The 16,631-nt window shown below is 41.8% G+C and overlaps 1 protein-coding gene across 2 annotated transcripts in view; it reads right to left on the minus strand.

The window, feature by feature from the left end:
• The window catches only part of SLC22A23 (solute carrier family 22 member 23), a 167,031-nt gene that overhangs the window by 44,568 nt on the left and 105,832 nt on the right, over positions 1-16,631 (minus strand). For both annotated transcript variants that reach the window (XM_050939978.1, XM_050939977.1), the window contains exon 4: positions 3,957-4,125. In XM_050939978.1, the coding sequence (XP_050795935.1) occupies positions 3,957-4,125 (169 nt within the window). The remainder of the gene's footprint in view (positions 1-3,956; positions 4,126-16,631) is intronic.

Here is a 16,631-nt window from a genome sequence, read left to right on the forward strand (position 1 = left end):
TAGCAGAGGGGCATTGCTGACATATATTACATTGGTGGATATGCAAGTGAACGAACTGGTGATGGTGTGGCTGATCTGGTTAGGTCCTGTGATGGTGTCGCTCGTGTAGATATGTGGGCAGAGTTGGCATTGAGGTTTGTTGCATGGATTGGTTCCTGAGTTAGAGTTACTATGGTGCAGCGTGCAGTTACTGGTGAGAATATGCTTCAGGTTGGCAGGTTGTCTGTGGGCGAGGACTGGCCTGCCACTCAAGGTTTCTCCTCTCTTGGTTTTCACACCTCAGCTGCTAGAAGAGGGCCTCATCCTCCGTGAGTGAACTAACCTTGTTATCTCTAGCCTGCTTCTTGCTTGCTTATATATACCTGCCCCTGGAAATTTCCACTACATGCATCCGACGAAGTGGGTATTCACCCAGGAAAGCTCATGCTCCAAAGCGTCTGTTAGTCTATAAAGTGCCACAAGACTCTTTGCTGCTTTTGGGAGTAAGTGTGACCCCAGCCTGCAAACAGAGTAAACTGTACCAGTGGACTATACTAGAGTAAACTTTGCACTAGGGGGTTGTATCAGGGCAAGGACACTAGTTAAAATCCAAGCTGCTGCATTTGAGGAGTACGGGAAAAGGATAAATCTCAGCTTATGTAGGGTGACCAGACAGCAAGTGTGAAAAATCAGGACAAGGGTGGGGGGTAATAGGAGCCTATATAAGAAAAAGACTCAGAAATCGGGACTGTCCCTAGAAAAATCAGGACATCTGGTCACCCTAAGCTTATGGCACTTGTGCACCTACACCCAATGCAGCTAGCCCTTTTCACACTCTTATCTTTTAGTTAGTATGTCGGATTTCTTTGTTTTAATAATTAATACACTTGCTGACCTTCAGGACAGCCAGATCCAGGAAGCATCTAATACCAAAAAGAGGAAACAGAAAGCCTTCTGTATCCTGGTGATCTGAAATCTATGCCTAAGTGCATAGTTAGGACCCCGATTTCTTTCATGTACATGTCTTTAAGCACATTTCTCAGACCTTGCTTACGCACAAACTTCTACGATCTTCCAGATGTCTTGGACTATCCAGATTCCACAGCTCTGTCATTGACTATTACAGGCCTTGCACCCCTACACTTATGTATAAAACCGCTCCGTTCCCTCTCAATCAGAGTCTTGCCCCAAGCTCTATTTGTTTAGGTATTACACAGCCCATGACAGCATGGTATCTATAATACAGGGCAAGAGAGGAGCAGAGCAAGCACAGAGATGGAAGAAGATTAGACCCAGAGATGTAGGAGGAAAGTGAACAGCATTCTCACAGTAGGAAAGGGATCAGGGATCACAGATCGGGGGAAGACAAAGGAGAAGACAATATGGTAGGTCACAGAACCTTTCTAGTGTTTAACTGATTACTTTGTGTGGGTAATTAACAAGTGACAAGGAAGGGCAGTTTTCATTTTTTATTTTGTTACAATTAAATGCAAGTTCATTCCCCCACCCACCCAACTATGCATACAAAATTAACTACTCTCCTACACCCTAGTTGAAGGGAAGGGACTATAAAAATGACAACACCAAACCTGCTACATAAAAGGGGCATCCCACTTAAAAAGATGCGACAGGTGAGAGGTATGCACGCAGAATACGTGTACTGTACACCCAGTATAACTAAACAAATGTTTTCAGTCCTCTTCTGCTCATTCAAGAAAAATCAGACTCTGCAAGTTTTGATACTTTGGTTATTGCTACCATCATCAAACCATATAAGCAGGTCCTAATCCTACCTTCCTTCCATCCTTCCCCTCCTGTTTTCAACAGGATTACAGGTGCATATCCAAGGGCAGAATTTTGCCAGTAGCAAAATCATAAAGGCCTTTGTTTAGTTTGGGATAAAACGTTAATATTTCCAACTCCCATTAATGTCAGCAGGATGCTTTGCATTGAGTTTACTGGTAGCTGAATCAAATCCTGAAACGGCAGCATTTATAATATGAAAAAAGTCTCTTTACACATAAGTTTGTTTTGTTGGTGTGTTTGGTGTGTTATAATGCTAGTTAATCATATGTCTTCCTAAAGGACAGTAAAAACAATGTCACATAAAATATTTGTAAAGGATGATATTGGTATTGTACACTACTACTATGTACTGTTTAAAACCTGAATTGTTACGCTAAAATGTATTCAGGTGTAGAATGACTGGACAACAGTAAACATTCAGCCAATACAACTGATGTAGGGTAGGGAGTAAATTAAAACAACAGATTAGGTAAAACTAACATGTGATAAGGTACACCTGCTAAAACGCACAGCCAGCACACACCAACTCAAAGCAGCACCAGAGCCTACCAAAACAACAGATGCAAAACCTGCAGACAGATCTCCGCTGCTACAGTGATCATCACTCCCCACAACACAGCTTTCAAGATCCATGGATTCTACACATACCCATCAAAACATGTGTACCTCATCCAGTGCACTAAATGCCCCAATAACAACTATGTAAAACAGACAATAACTATGCTCTTGAATGAACTCACACAGGAAAATGATAAAAGACAAAAACATTCTATTGCCTGTGGGTGAGCACTCTTCACAAAACCATCACTCCATAGCTGGCCTATCGGTCCTCGTCCTCAAAGGAAACCTGCACAACACTTTCAAAAGACAAGCCTGGCGCTTAAATTCATATCTCTGCTAGACACCAAAAATCATGGACAGAACTGAGACACTAGATTTATGGTTTACTCCAACAATCTAATCCATTAGCCCCCTTTCCCCCTTTTGTCCTACGACTACAGAGGTGTTAATGGGCCACTTCACCTTGAATGGTCCATTACAACATTTGCTAACTACCTATGCTAAACAATCTGTTCCACTTTGTATTTAGCTGCCACACGCTGAGTACCTTTCCCAGACCTGAAGAAGAGCTCTGTCAGCTCAAAAGCTTCTCTCTCTCACCAACAGAAGTTGGTCCACCCTCCTTGTCTCTCTAACATCCTGGGACTAACACAGCTACAACTACATTGCACAGCACAGGTAAGGCAGTGCAGATTTTAACACATACTACGCTGATTGAGTGAGAAGCTTTCTGGGAGCCTTAGGATATTTCCCAGCATGGGTAGATGGACACAGACTGGCTCTGCTCATGCAAGCATGCTAAAAATAACAGTGTGGCTGCTATGACATGGGCAGTGGCTTAGGCTAGCCACCCGAGTACAATCCTGCCTGACCCCCTGAGTCTGGACTCAGATGGCTTCCCTGAGCCACTGCCTATGTCATCACGGCCACACTGTTAATTTTAGTGTGCTACACATCTGTCTCTCCGAAAGGAGAAATACCCTCCCAGCTGCTGTGTAGAGACCCACTGAGGGGGCATGAGCTTAGCACATGTTAAGGGCAATGCATCTTGTCTACACTAAATTTAAATGGACTAGTTTGCACATGTTGGCCAATACATGCTAACATCATTGCTTTAAATCCTAGCCTAGTCCAGCCCAAAGAGAAAGAAGGGACAGGCAAGTACCATACTCTGGGTTTGAGTGGAAAACTTGACTTTAGAAACACAAACACAGATCTTCAAGGGCTAAGGCTGTAGCACAATTGTCAACACTCTGCTGGTGAGAACTTATTTTTTTCCTCATGTTTTATACCTGGTGATCGCAACATGTTCCCTCCCCAAAGTAGTATGAAGCATATATGGCAATTCACCAAAGCAGAATACTCCTCTCCCTCCCACCCACTACTGGGAAAGCAAGCAGAGGAAGCTACCTTAGAGAGCAAGTTTTTTCCTCTGAAGCTTAGTTTCAGATTTACCTATTTGCTGAAGGAGACATTTTATAACTGCGAAAAAGAAAAGCTTGATACTGGCTATAATAAACTGGGGGCCTTCTCAGATATCAAAACACTTCCCAAACCCAGTCTTAGTGGCGAGCATCTTTACAAATAAGAAACAAGGCAGAAATACTTACACCCAGTAAAGCAACATCAGTAGGAAAGGGCAGATGATGACCGCCTGGAGAACCTGCCAGTCCCTGCAGAGGGCAGCCAGCCCTGGCATGAGGAACTGTCCTGCCATTGCAATGAAGCTTGCCACCATGGTGACCATGAAGCGGTGCCCAGGAGGACAGAGTTCTATTCCTGAAACAAAAAAGGCACATGCAAAATGTGAAAGTCAATGCAAGGGAAAAATTTTTTGTTATCCATAATGACAGAGGAGCTCATTAATCGTTTTTTATGGCACTGGAGCCAATGTACTCGCATCAATCACAATTTTTTCTATTTGATTTACAAAGTGAATACAGTAGTCCTTTTAGAAAGTATTTCACTCAGTCTTGGGCTAAAAAAAAATATTTTACTGAAGACTTAAGGCAAGTAAAAGCTCACGTGTCCCAAAGATTTAGGGGCCAATCCTGCAAGATGCTGAAAAAAGCATAGAGGTGCCAAGTGCCTTCAATTCCCATTGATTTTCATGGGAGTTGAGACTGCTTGGCACTTTGCAGGATCTAGCCCTCCAGTCACTATGGAAAGCCATCTTCCTCCAAATTTATCATGCTAGTACTAAATCCCATTTTAAATTGGACTTTTCGGCACTGTCTCCCCCTCCCCCCATAGGGGATCTCACTCAACTTTCAGCAAGATAGCTTCCTATTTGTCCCTTTCTTCTCTCTTCAGTGAAATCCATCATCAGTAATCTCAGCAGCCCTTATGGCAAAGGGTTGGTTGATAAAACTCCTTAAAATCCCTGGTCCCAGATAGTCACCCACTAAGCCTTAGAAATGGAGCTGGATCTAGCAGAATCACATTTTCAAAATCAACAGAAACGTAGCTATAAAACAGGTTCAGATCATAGAACTACATCCTAATGTTGATGGATTTTTTTTCCAGCTAGGGCTACAATGGCACCCTGCAATCTAGACTTTCTGCTTGTCTACATCCACTTCCATGGGTTAATCCTGAGGCATAACAAGCTTGCCACAAACACTTACCATGCAGCCCTTAACTGCAAGTGGAAACAGATACATAGGCTAGAAGAATGTCTGTCAGCATGATAGCACTGACAAAGGCAATGTGCTTTTCCTTGGAACTGCCAGTTATTTTGTTGTTAAAATTATTATTAAATGATTAAGAGGATGGATACTGAAAGCCGGGGGAAGGGGAGAGGAGGGAGATAAGAAGTCTTAATCAGAGGCCAAGTTGTATGTGGGATGGGGATTTGAGCAGAACGTTTACCACATTGTTTCAAGGATAGCAGGTTATTGCTGGAACAGGAACGTTGCCAGCCAATACAAATGAAAATGTATCTGCAGTGAAGCAGTCAACATTTTCATTATCCTAGCCACTAATAAACCACAATTCAGCTCTGGCAGGGGGAGCGGGGGGAAATAAACTGTTGCATATAAAAAGGTTTTCACGGTTTAGTTACTAAAACAAGATTAAACACAGAGCTCCCATTCCATTAATATGGCATCATTCCTAATAATGAAGTACACTGGGTTTAACCAATTCCATTTTTTCTTGGTAGGAAGGTGTCCTCCAAGTTATGTTTTTATAGCCTCCAAGCATAAAGCTATTTTGTTTTTTAAATTAAAAATCATAGTCACTCACACTCCAGTATTCTTTCAGTAAGTACGAGTAGATTTGTTGCTATAGAAACAAAAAAAAATCTGCATTAAACAGGTGCAAGTTCAGCTTTCCAATGGCTGAGCTTTGGTTAGTGTCAGTTATGAAAAGTTGCAGACAAGATCAAGTTTTTTTTATGAAGTCAGAAAGATGTGTCAAAATTGTATAATTGCGTTTCTGAGTCTATGGTGCATAATAGCTGTAATAGTCCATTTGCAGTAATTATTGATTGAAGCAAAGAACTTCAGAGAAGAAAACAGAAACAAAACAGGAGTACCTGTGGCACCTTAGAGACTAACACATTTATTTCAGCATGAGCTTTCGTGGGCTACAGCTCACTTCTTCGGATGCACAGAATGGAACACACAGACAGGAGATATTTATACATGCATACATGTATAAATACATACATAAATACATACAGAAGCAGAGCTGCGGTAGAATGGGACTGGGTTGCGCTCCCTCCCTGTCCCCCATGGAGACTGGCCCAAGCCTTGCTGTGCACCTCCCTGAACATTCCTCCACACTCCCTAGGTGGGCACACCCCAGAGTCTGGGATCAGTATCAGTCTCCTCTAAACAGGAGTTCCCTCTCACTGGGACCGGATTTGTACTCCAAGAGCCTCTTTGCTTTAGAGTATTTTGTCTTTCCCTCCGTCAAGCAAGTGTTCCTCAGATCCAGAAAGAGGGTTGAAGAGTTTGTGTGTCTCACGCCTATTGCCTTACCTTAGTCAGTTGCAAGGCTTTTGCCAGCTTCCTTCAGCCCAACACCCTTTCCAATTAGCCTTCCAAAATCAAGGGTTTAGCAGGCCAGCCTACCCCATCAGTATTGGTCTGCTGCGTGGGAGGAGGCAGTCTCTATGTTTCTCCCCTTCTCCCAATCCTTCCCAGCTGATGGGGTGAGAGGGGATCCTTGCCCTGCCTTCTGTTCCAGGTCCCTAAAAGGTACATCCTCCAGATTCCTTCCCCAATCACCATTCATTCCCAGGACTCTTAGGCCTCCACATGTATCCACTGGACCCTTCCAAACCCTTAAAGGGCCTAGCAAGGTGGTAGGGTGAGCTGACCACTAGATGCTACAACCCTCTCTGGTAGCCTACCCCATCACACATACCAATAATAATACCATCTAGCATTTATGTTGAGTTTTTCATCTATTAGATCTCAAAGCACTTTACAAAAGGAGGTAAGCATCATTATCCCCATTTTATAGATGGGAAAACAGAGATATGAAGAACTAGATTTGATCAACTGCACAGAGTGATGGCCCATAAAAGCCTGCCAACTATCTTAGAAAATAAGTATTTTTGTTTAGATAACCTCATTATTTCTTCCATTCAAGGTATGCAGTATAGCAAGTACAGGGTGCATACAGGAATGCTGCAGCTACTGAATTAATCTATCCTGGCATGAATTTAATAGCCATTACTCCCCGTGTGGAAAAAGCTATATATACACACATAGTTGTGTGGAAATGTGTGATTTGTAGAAATGTGCATATGTGTACAACAGATATTTTTTAACTGCACACTCTTTGAGGGATATTTTTGATCTATAACTAGAGCCCTGTATTGTTTACTATCTTTATGGATCATGGATTGGATGCAGATCCAATTTTTGCATCCTTGCAGGACTGCAACAGTGAGATAGGATGCTGGTGAGGGTACATATAAAAGTGGAGTGCAGATCATGAGTTGGATAGAAGTTAATTATTACAGATGCGGATCAGATGCAGATCCATTTTTTTTGTATCCGCGCAGGGCTCTATCTATAGCTACCATGTACAACAATTAAACCAATGAATGTATTATGCATTATTTATATACCCTGTTGGAAATCCCTTTCAGATAACAAGGCTGTGTGATCTGAAGGGTTTAAGCAGAAGGGTGGTGTGGCGGCGCCCCTCATAAGGCTTTATGGAAATATAATTATGAACATATATAACGTAACAGGAATATGTTCTATGCTACATATGCCATGTAACATATCTATGTAAAGGTTATGATCTACTGAATCTATTAATCCTCTTTGTATGCATGTATCACGTTTGTAGTCAAAGTTATGAATATTGGCCGTGTATGGCTTGATTTCTAAATAACCGTAGTAGAGCATTTGGTCAGTTCCTGGAGAAAGGAATTCCCAAAGTTAACTGCCCAGTCAGGAAGCACTTAAGGAACAATGCATCTTGGAATGCTCCAGTCCACATGATATCTTCCAGGAGCCACTCAAGATACCATGTGGGCAATGGCTTCTGCCTGTAAAAACTGAGAGTCATGCATGGACATGTGACTTGACCAAGTGACTCCAGAACTCCATCTTGGAGCTGGACTTTGCATAGGAGAGAGGAGAGGGTCTCCACCCATAAGAGAAAGTCTATTTAAGCCCATGGGAGACCCCTCCATTTTGTCTTCAGCTGGCTAAAAAGAGAGCCTCCTCCCCCTCAAGGATACCTGAAAGAAAACTTGAACAAAGAACAGTGACTACAAGGGGTGTGAGTGATTGCTGGATCCAGACTAAAAGGAGATTAGTCTGTAAAAGGAAGCGTTCTGGAACTGATGAGGATCTTATCTGTATTCAGTTTCTTACTGTATTAAACATAGACTTGCGTGTTCTATTTTATTTTACTTGGTAGTTCACTTTGTTCTGTCTGTTACTACTTGGAACCACTTAAATCGCACTTTCTGTATTTAATAAAATCACTTTTTACTTATTAATTAACCCAGAGTATGCATTAATACCTGGGGAGGGGGGCGCAAACAGCTGTGCACATCTCTCTATCAGTGTTATAGAGGGTGAACAATATATGAGTTTACCATGTATACAGCTTTATACAGGGTAAAACGGATTTATTTGGGTTTTAGTCTCCATTGGGAGTTGGGCATCTAACATCTGTTAGCTGCTTTCCGTTAAGTCTGCAGCTTTGGGGCAAGTAATTCAGACCCTGGGTCTGTGCTGAAGCAGATGGGCATTTCTGGCTCAGCAAGACAGGATACTGGGGTCCCGAGCTGGCAGGGAAAGCAGGGGCAGAAGTAGTCTTGGCACATCAGTTGGCAGATCCCAAGGGGGTTTCTATGATATAACCCATCACAGGTAGAAACCAGGAACAAGGTCGCCCAGAGGATTTGGCGGTGCGTCCGGAATGGAAGGACCCCCGCCGCCAAAGACCCGGAGCGGAAGAAGCTCCAAGGGCCCGGGCCCCATGACAGTTTTCCAGGGCCTCCAGAGCGAGTGAAGGACCCTGCTCCAGGGGCCCCAAAAAACTGGGGGCCCTGACCAGGAAGTCCTGAGTTATAATCACAGGGGCTAGTGATCCTCACTGTACTCCAGAAACATTTGCCCATCATGCAACAGGTTCCTGGTTCAAAAGTAGGCATGAACAGGACTTTCAAACTAGATGATCACAATGATTCCCTATAGCCTTTGAATCCCAGTATAACTGAGCCAAAAAAGGATTGTAACTACGTTAATAGCAGTTCCAAATAATGTAATCTAAACTCAATACAAACAAAAATCCTTAAATTGATAATCTCCACCGTATCAATATATGGACCACATGCATCATATTATAATAGTCTTTTTAAAAACAAAAACTCTCAAACTAGCCACCCCCCCCCAAGCACATTCCAACACAGTAGTAGAATTTTTATAATCTAGTCTCTGTTTACTTTCTAACAAAGCAGTTGAGATTAGCTGGGACACATGAACTGCCCGTTTCTACATTTGTTTTTAACACAGAACTTTCTCAGTGAAGGGCCCTCAATTCTGGCATTCTCTCCAGCTTGGTCTGACAGAGCCAGAGTTTACAGACTTTCGGAGCTGGATTTCTATCCAGTACACAAGTTTTGTATCAATGTAAATGCATCTGTTTATGCTGAAACTTGCTGAAAGCTGGTGTAAGTAGGGGAGAATCAAGATCTCAAGGAACCTCTGGGTTATGTATGGTCTCAGTCTCTTCTTTAAGATGTTGCTTTAAGGAGGGGATTGGTTCCCCCCTCAGATGGATACAGGGTTCTTTATTATCACTGATAGATGTTCAGTGTATATGCATTTTTCATACACATGCCTAGAAACCATGAAAGCTGCATTTTTATAAATAAATATACAAACATGAGGGCCACATGTTAAAGATGGCTTTATCATAGTGTATGTCCTTCTTGATTTTCTAAAGCTATGCCAATCATTAGAGCCTCATGGTGTTTTCTGGCACTCCCTTGGCTAGGTCTGTGATAAGACTAAATATTTTGTTAACAAAATTACATGAAAGGTAACTACAAATCTGAGTTCCAAGCAACTGCATCGTCCCTTCCTATGAGTCAGTCAATAGCACACTTTTATTCCTTGGGACTCTTGATTCTGAGTGTGAATTAGTAAACTGATTTTGCACTACAGAAATTACCTTTTTTCCCCCCTAAGTACACTAAACCCCACAATCCCTGTTATTACTTCTGTGTTTTACTTAACACAGTTTCTGGAGTCACAGCACCCTAGGCACTAAGCAAACTATCTTTGGGAAACTGGAAGAGCTCAGCAATAAATCAGTTGTAGTTTCAGAGACTGACGTCCCAACAAAGAAAAGCAAGTTCATTGCCACACCACAGTCTAAACGGAAGAATTCTGAGCTACTTTAGGAAATGTTACAAATGTATCCAGTGCCTTCTTGGTACTCACAAAAACTACTGCTTAACAACATTAGGAAGTCAATGTAATGATTATACAGTGTTTGAGGTGCATATCATTTAAATTGTTTAATGTGGATATAGATATCATGAATAATTCAAAAAGTAGTGTAGAAAGCAAGTAACTCTTTTGGCCTGTGTGAGTAGGCAAATAGGGCACTGTGCATGTTAAACCCATACACAATCCTTTAAGGCTCTTCAGAGAGCCATTAGCCTTGAAAGGTTTGATTTTATAGCTTTCTGAAGCTCAGAAATAGCTTGCAGAAGATAATAGGCTCTGGATTGATTAAAAATCAATTTATTCTTCACCAGCCTGCTAGCAAGGGGTTAAGATTTACAAAAGCAGAAGCCTCTGATAGATTAACGCTTGATTGACAAAATGTATGTGATCACAACACTGTACACAATCTAAATGGGAGAAAGATTTGGGAACAATGTACAGTATTCAGAACAGGATTGGACAAGCCTCTAGACTAGAGCTTCAAGAGCTGTGAAGGACGCCAAGCTAAAACTGACACAGTTCAAGCTCATGCATCATTTGTGCTGAAGGTGGTACAAAATGAGTGATTACAGCTTCATACTGGCGCATACTGGCAGTATTTCCACCAATCATACCACTGAAAGCTCATGACTGCTATGGGGGCAAAGGAACTTAACAGAGGTAACATTCACTGGAGTTCAGCTCCATTCCAGAACATAATGATTCTCTCCTTCAAGACTCTGGAGGTGGTCAAAAAAACACATATGAAAAGAAAACCAGTAACAACAGGCTACATCCAACAATGGAAATAGTACACAGGTTACAAGGGTATGATCGAATTAAAATGATCAGGCACATCAATTAGTAGCCTCTTTCTCAGCTCTCCTTCCCAATATTATATTACAAGAGCTTTTTTATTTCCCCCAGCAGTGACTTCTCAAGCAAGACCTTGTTAAAAATGTCCTAAATGTTAACCTAAGTCCTTCAAACCCACACACAGTTTCCTTCTTTACCTGCGCAAATAAAGGCCTGGTGACTTGATCCCATCTTTCCCCTTTTTGTTACCTAGAGAAGTAATAACAAGTAAATAGCAAACTGTGTTTGCTTTGGGCATTTGCCAACAACTCCAAGCAGATACATTTGTTCTCATTAGAATTCTATGGATGAAAAATACTATAAGAGAGCTAGGGATTATTATTATTAGGTATTTGCACATGCATGAATTGTGAACACATTTATTTTAAAACGCCACAACTTGTTCACAAACAATAGATGAAGTGGGAAAAAATTAAACACTTTGAAAGAATCCCTATGATTAGTTCATCCAGCTCTAATCCTAAACCAGGAAGCAACTAATGGGCCAAGTATCAGCTATGTTAGAGAGATTTCCAGGTGCTAGCTGCCATTTGTTCCTGATTTCAACCTATGAGCCACCAAGATAGTTGTGCTCCTCTGGGACAAACACAGAGCCCAGGAAAAAAGCATTGCCAGCTCACAGAATCTAGCTATGGAACAAATTTCAGAGTAGAGATGACATGAATCTCTAGAGTACGACCATCTTGAGGAAATACTGCAAAAACTTACCTTTTTGACAAAGCATTTCCATCATAAAAAGAGTGACACAACAGACACCCCCTTCTACTACTTTTCTTCTATAAAAGAACAAAACAAAAAGCCACCACAGCATTCCCCTCTCACCCCTAAAACAAACAAACAAACAAAAAAAGAAGAAAGGGCTAGAGACTCTGAGGTCCACTAGAGACACTGCTATCAATTTTACAAGGGAGGGATTCCAATATTAGAGTGAAGGGTGACAGTATAAAAGCATAAGAACTAAATTTCTGTGGTTCAAAAATAAAGTCATCCATTCAAAAAAAAATCAAAAACCTTTTCAGTTTTAAGTTCTTCATTCTCCCCTCCTCCCAAGGTTCCCGAGTGTAGCCAGGGGCTGAAGTTGAATGGCCAAAAGACCTGATGAGTGTCTCACTGTGGTTCTGGTCCAATCAGTCTAGTGCAGTGTTTCCCAAACTTGGGACGCCGCTTGTGTAGGGAAAAGTCCTCGGCGGGCTGGGACGGTTTCTTTACCTGCCCTGTTCACAGGTCTGGCCGATTGCAGCTCCCACTGGCTGCGGTTCACCGCTGCAGGCTGCTAGAAGCGGCGGCCAGTAAGTCCCTCAGCCCGCGTCACTTCAAGCAGCTCCCATTGGCCTGGAGCAGCAAACCGCGGCCAGTGGGAGCCACGATCGGCCAGACCTGCGAATGGGGCAGGTAAACAAACTGGCCCAACCTGCCAGGGGCTTTCCCTACACAAGCAGCATCCCAAGTTTGGGAAACACTGGTCTAGTGGACTGAGAGACAGAACACTTAGGTTCTAAACCTGGCTCTGCTGCTGGCTTGCTCTGTAATCCTGGACAAGTCATTCATTCTTTCAGTGCCTGTGTCACCTGAGACCCTTTGTCTGACTTGTCTGTTTAAACGGAATGCTCCCTTTAGGGCAAGGATCATCTCTCACTGTGTGTTTGTACAATGCTTAGCAAAATGGAGCCCTCAAACTTGGTTGGGGCTCCTAGGCCCCCGCCCCATATTTTTCCTCCCCCACCCCCCAAATTTCCAGCTCACTTTTACAGACTCAAGGATCCTGGATCAATATCCCAATTTCTAGGTGCTTATTAGACCAAACCTCCAAACGTTGCACACTTCATACATATGCTTAGAATACTCTGCTCCCAGCCTGCACAGCTTTGATTCAGCAAGCTGCAGGCTATGTTCACTCCTGGATGAGTTTAGACAAGAAACGGTGTTCCTTGATCATCTGTGCTGGCACCAGACGCAAATAAAGAAGGACTGCATGGAAATTCTGTTAATTAAGGATAGATAAATGAATAAAAGCAGAGTGCAGAAGGAAAGGTTATCACACACCACAATGCAGAGACAACACATGTAAACCAAAGACAGCGACAGAGAAAGAAAAGAGAAATCAAATTCACTCTCTGGAGAAATCCAATCCTTTATCAAGCAGAGGGAGAAGTAATAGACTAAACTCCATTGACTGAATAATAGAAATGGGATTACTTTTGTGATGTTATGAGTATAATATAATATCTCACTGAAAGGTGACAGGGCCAGAAAGAGTTAATTAAGTCACCTCACCGACTGACCTGACCCATGGGTGAACCTTAAGAACTGGTTAGCAAGATATGTAAATAAATAGAGCTTTGAAATGCAAGTCTGCATTGTTGGAAGTAGAAGGGTAGATGTTTGCTCAGGTCTTGGGATGTTAGCAAACAAGTCTTGTCTATTGCTATAGTTTTAATTCAAAGATCAAAAAAGGAATATTAGCATTTATGATAATACTCAAGTGAAATAGTATTATTGTCTATGTGTCTTTTGAAGGTTGTGGTAACCTGTATCTGAACTGTTTAATGGATACATTACTCTGTGCTAATTGCCAGGATGTTTGGGAGAAGAAGTTAAGCGTATTGTTTTCTCAGGCCAAAAGGCTGCTAGAAATGTATAAGAAGCCTGGGACACGATCCTTCTTCATCTCAGATCTGCTTTGGGTTTCAAGAAGGGGAAACCTTAAGCCACAAGGATTGAGATCCCCAGTCACTGACTGGAGTCACCCTGAATATGGACATTGGATTATAACCTATGGACTATTTCTAAAAGGACTTTCGGCAACTACAAGCTCACCTCTACTATGTATCTAAACCTCAAGAATTGAATTCAAGTCTGTATGTGTATTAATCCTTTAACCAACACTTTCTCTCTTTTCTTTTCTAATAAATTTTAGCTTAGTTAATAACAATTGGCTATAGCGTATATTTTGGGTAAAATCTAAATTATAATTGAACCTGGGTATGTGGCTGATCCTTTGGGATTGGAAGAACCTTTTCTTTTATATGACGAAGTAAGATTTTCAGGAATCATCATCTTATCCGACAGGTGTGTCTGGATGGAGGCCTGAGGCTGGGCACTTTAAGGAAACTGCGTTGTTTACACTTTTAAGTAACCAGTGAGGTACTATAGAAGCTGTTTTGTGCTGGCTTGGTAAATCTAAGTATTGAAATAACCACCAGCATCTGGGGTTTGTCTGCCCTGTTTTGTTTGCAGTTCACCCTGATTGAGTGACCTCAACTGACTCCCACGGGCAGCACCGTCACAACTTTCCACTGTCTTGAAATAGCACAGCATAATGCAAGTTATTCTAAAATGCATCCATACATGACACAGGTGCCTTCTAAGGGTGGTTTCCATACAGAATGGCTCATGTTTTCTTATGTGTACACTTGCATTAAAATGTGACCTATATACAAATAGTAGGCATTTTTTTCTAATGTAATGATTTCTCCATGTATGACTGAAACCTGGGTAGATGGTACCGCTGGCCTAGCTGGCTTCAGCCAGGTATTCAATACAAGGATTGACAGGAATGCTCCAGGTGCGACTGTGGTGTTAGTATCTGATTTGAAGTTCAGCAGGACTCCTACCCCCAAAACTGAACCACATGCAGCATGTCCATTTTGTATGAAAGTGCCAGGATGATGCTAAAATGGGTGCTAAAGTACGTGTCAGCCTACTGCACAGTAAAGCTCTTTTTTTTCTGGCCAGAGTCTGGATCTGGGGTTTGGACTGGGTACGGAGATGAGACAATACAAAATTTTAACCAAACAAGGACCAACCATTAAGTGTTATGACTTGAGGCTGTGGTACATCTCTCCATGGGGGGCAAGGAAACCTGTGTTGATAGGCCACACTCAGAGGCTAATGGAACCCAAGTTTCCAGAGGGCTCTGAGAGAGCCAACTGCAGCTGGCCACTCTTTTGAGAGTATGCAGGACTGTCTAATGATTTTTTCACCTTCCGCTACTGAGAAAGTGTATCCCATCCCCAGATTCATTCTCACAGGTTACCAGGTTTTACAGATTACTCTGTGACAGAGAAGGCTGTTAGGATTATATCTGCCTGTTTAATCGAGGACGCGTGTCTGTCATTTATTACCTGGTACATTCACAATCTTGGGATATTGTTGGATTCCTAGCTGTTCTTAGATAATTATATAGCAGTGGTGACCAGGAAGGCTCTCTTTGATCCACTTCCAGCCTGGAGGCTGTGGCCACTTTTTCCAGATGTGCATCTTGCTAGCACAACCCATGACTTTGTCATCTAGATATTAGAACTCCGCAGTGTGATCTTATATGGGGCTAAACTTTAAATCAACTTAAAGCTGAAGTCTGATCTGTACATTATGGAAAGATCACCCCATCTCTTCCTTCTCGCCGAAATCTTGGCTGGCAGAGATTAGTTTCTTTCCTTAAAATCAGTTTCTTCATTCAATTCACCCCAGACGCTCTGAAACAGGACAATGTTCTCAAATATTGTGAATAGTGGAGATTGAATAGAAGAGTCAAAATTATTCAAGATGAATTATCCCTTTCTGTTATAATACACACACACACACACACACGCTTCCATGGCAAACTACAGTAGTTGCCATTTAAAAGTTAATGGATACCACAGAATTATTGTTACCACAATTATTTCCTAATCTACTTCTAGAAGAAAACTGTGATATCTTTTATGCCACCATACAGCAACTCCTGGCAAATACTGGGGCTTTTTAATGATAACCATCGTATGTGAGTATCAGAAATATACAGCAAAAAAGGAAAAGATGGGCCCAAAATAAATTTACAAAAGCTCTAGAACAATACCAAGTAATATACTGATTTACCATACACACACTAGTCCCATTGTCCAGAATTTTATACTTAATGAGATTATTATAATAATATAAACAAGCAGCTCAGTACTGCCACAGAACTTCCTCACAAGTGCCACCTACCATTTTGATAAATGGTGTCTTTCTTCCTTTCATTCAATACCTTCTTTTCCCATTTCAGGGTCTTTTTTTCTTCCTCCTATTTTCACAATGTCACTATAACAATGCTAAGTGACACAGTGCTGCTTCATTAGACCTTTCCCTCCTCTAGAAGGTAACCTGCTCCAAAAGAAATAATCACATGCATACTTTGCAAATCTAATGGTGCTGCTGTTCATAACAGGTGGCTGCTTTTGTTGTAATAAAATCAAATCATGGTGGTCTTTTTTTCTTTTCTCTGATAGCAAAACATTCCACGTGCATGCTACAAACGGGAATAGCCAAAACAGAACACTGTGCAAGAGATGTCATGGGGGGTAATTTTCCTCTACAGATGGTGGAGTTGTTCATTTGAAGCATATTTGTTTCAGAATTTTGATAACATTACAATCACTTCAATCAGGGAAGAGAAAAGGCATTCACCAGATATGAATCTGTATAACAATTTCTTCTGTTAAATAAACAGGGAGTGATAATACAATAGTCATT

Source organism: Gopherus flavomarginatus, chromosome 2, assembly GCF_025201925.1.
Source record: "Gopherus flavomarginatus isolate rGopFla2 chromosome 2, rGopFla2.mat.asm, whole genome shotgun sequence".
Classification (NCBI taxonomy): domain Eukaryota; kingdom Metazoa; phylum Chordata; order Testudines; family Testudinidae; genus Gopherus; species Gopherus flavomarginatus.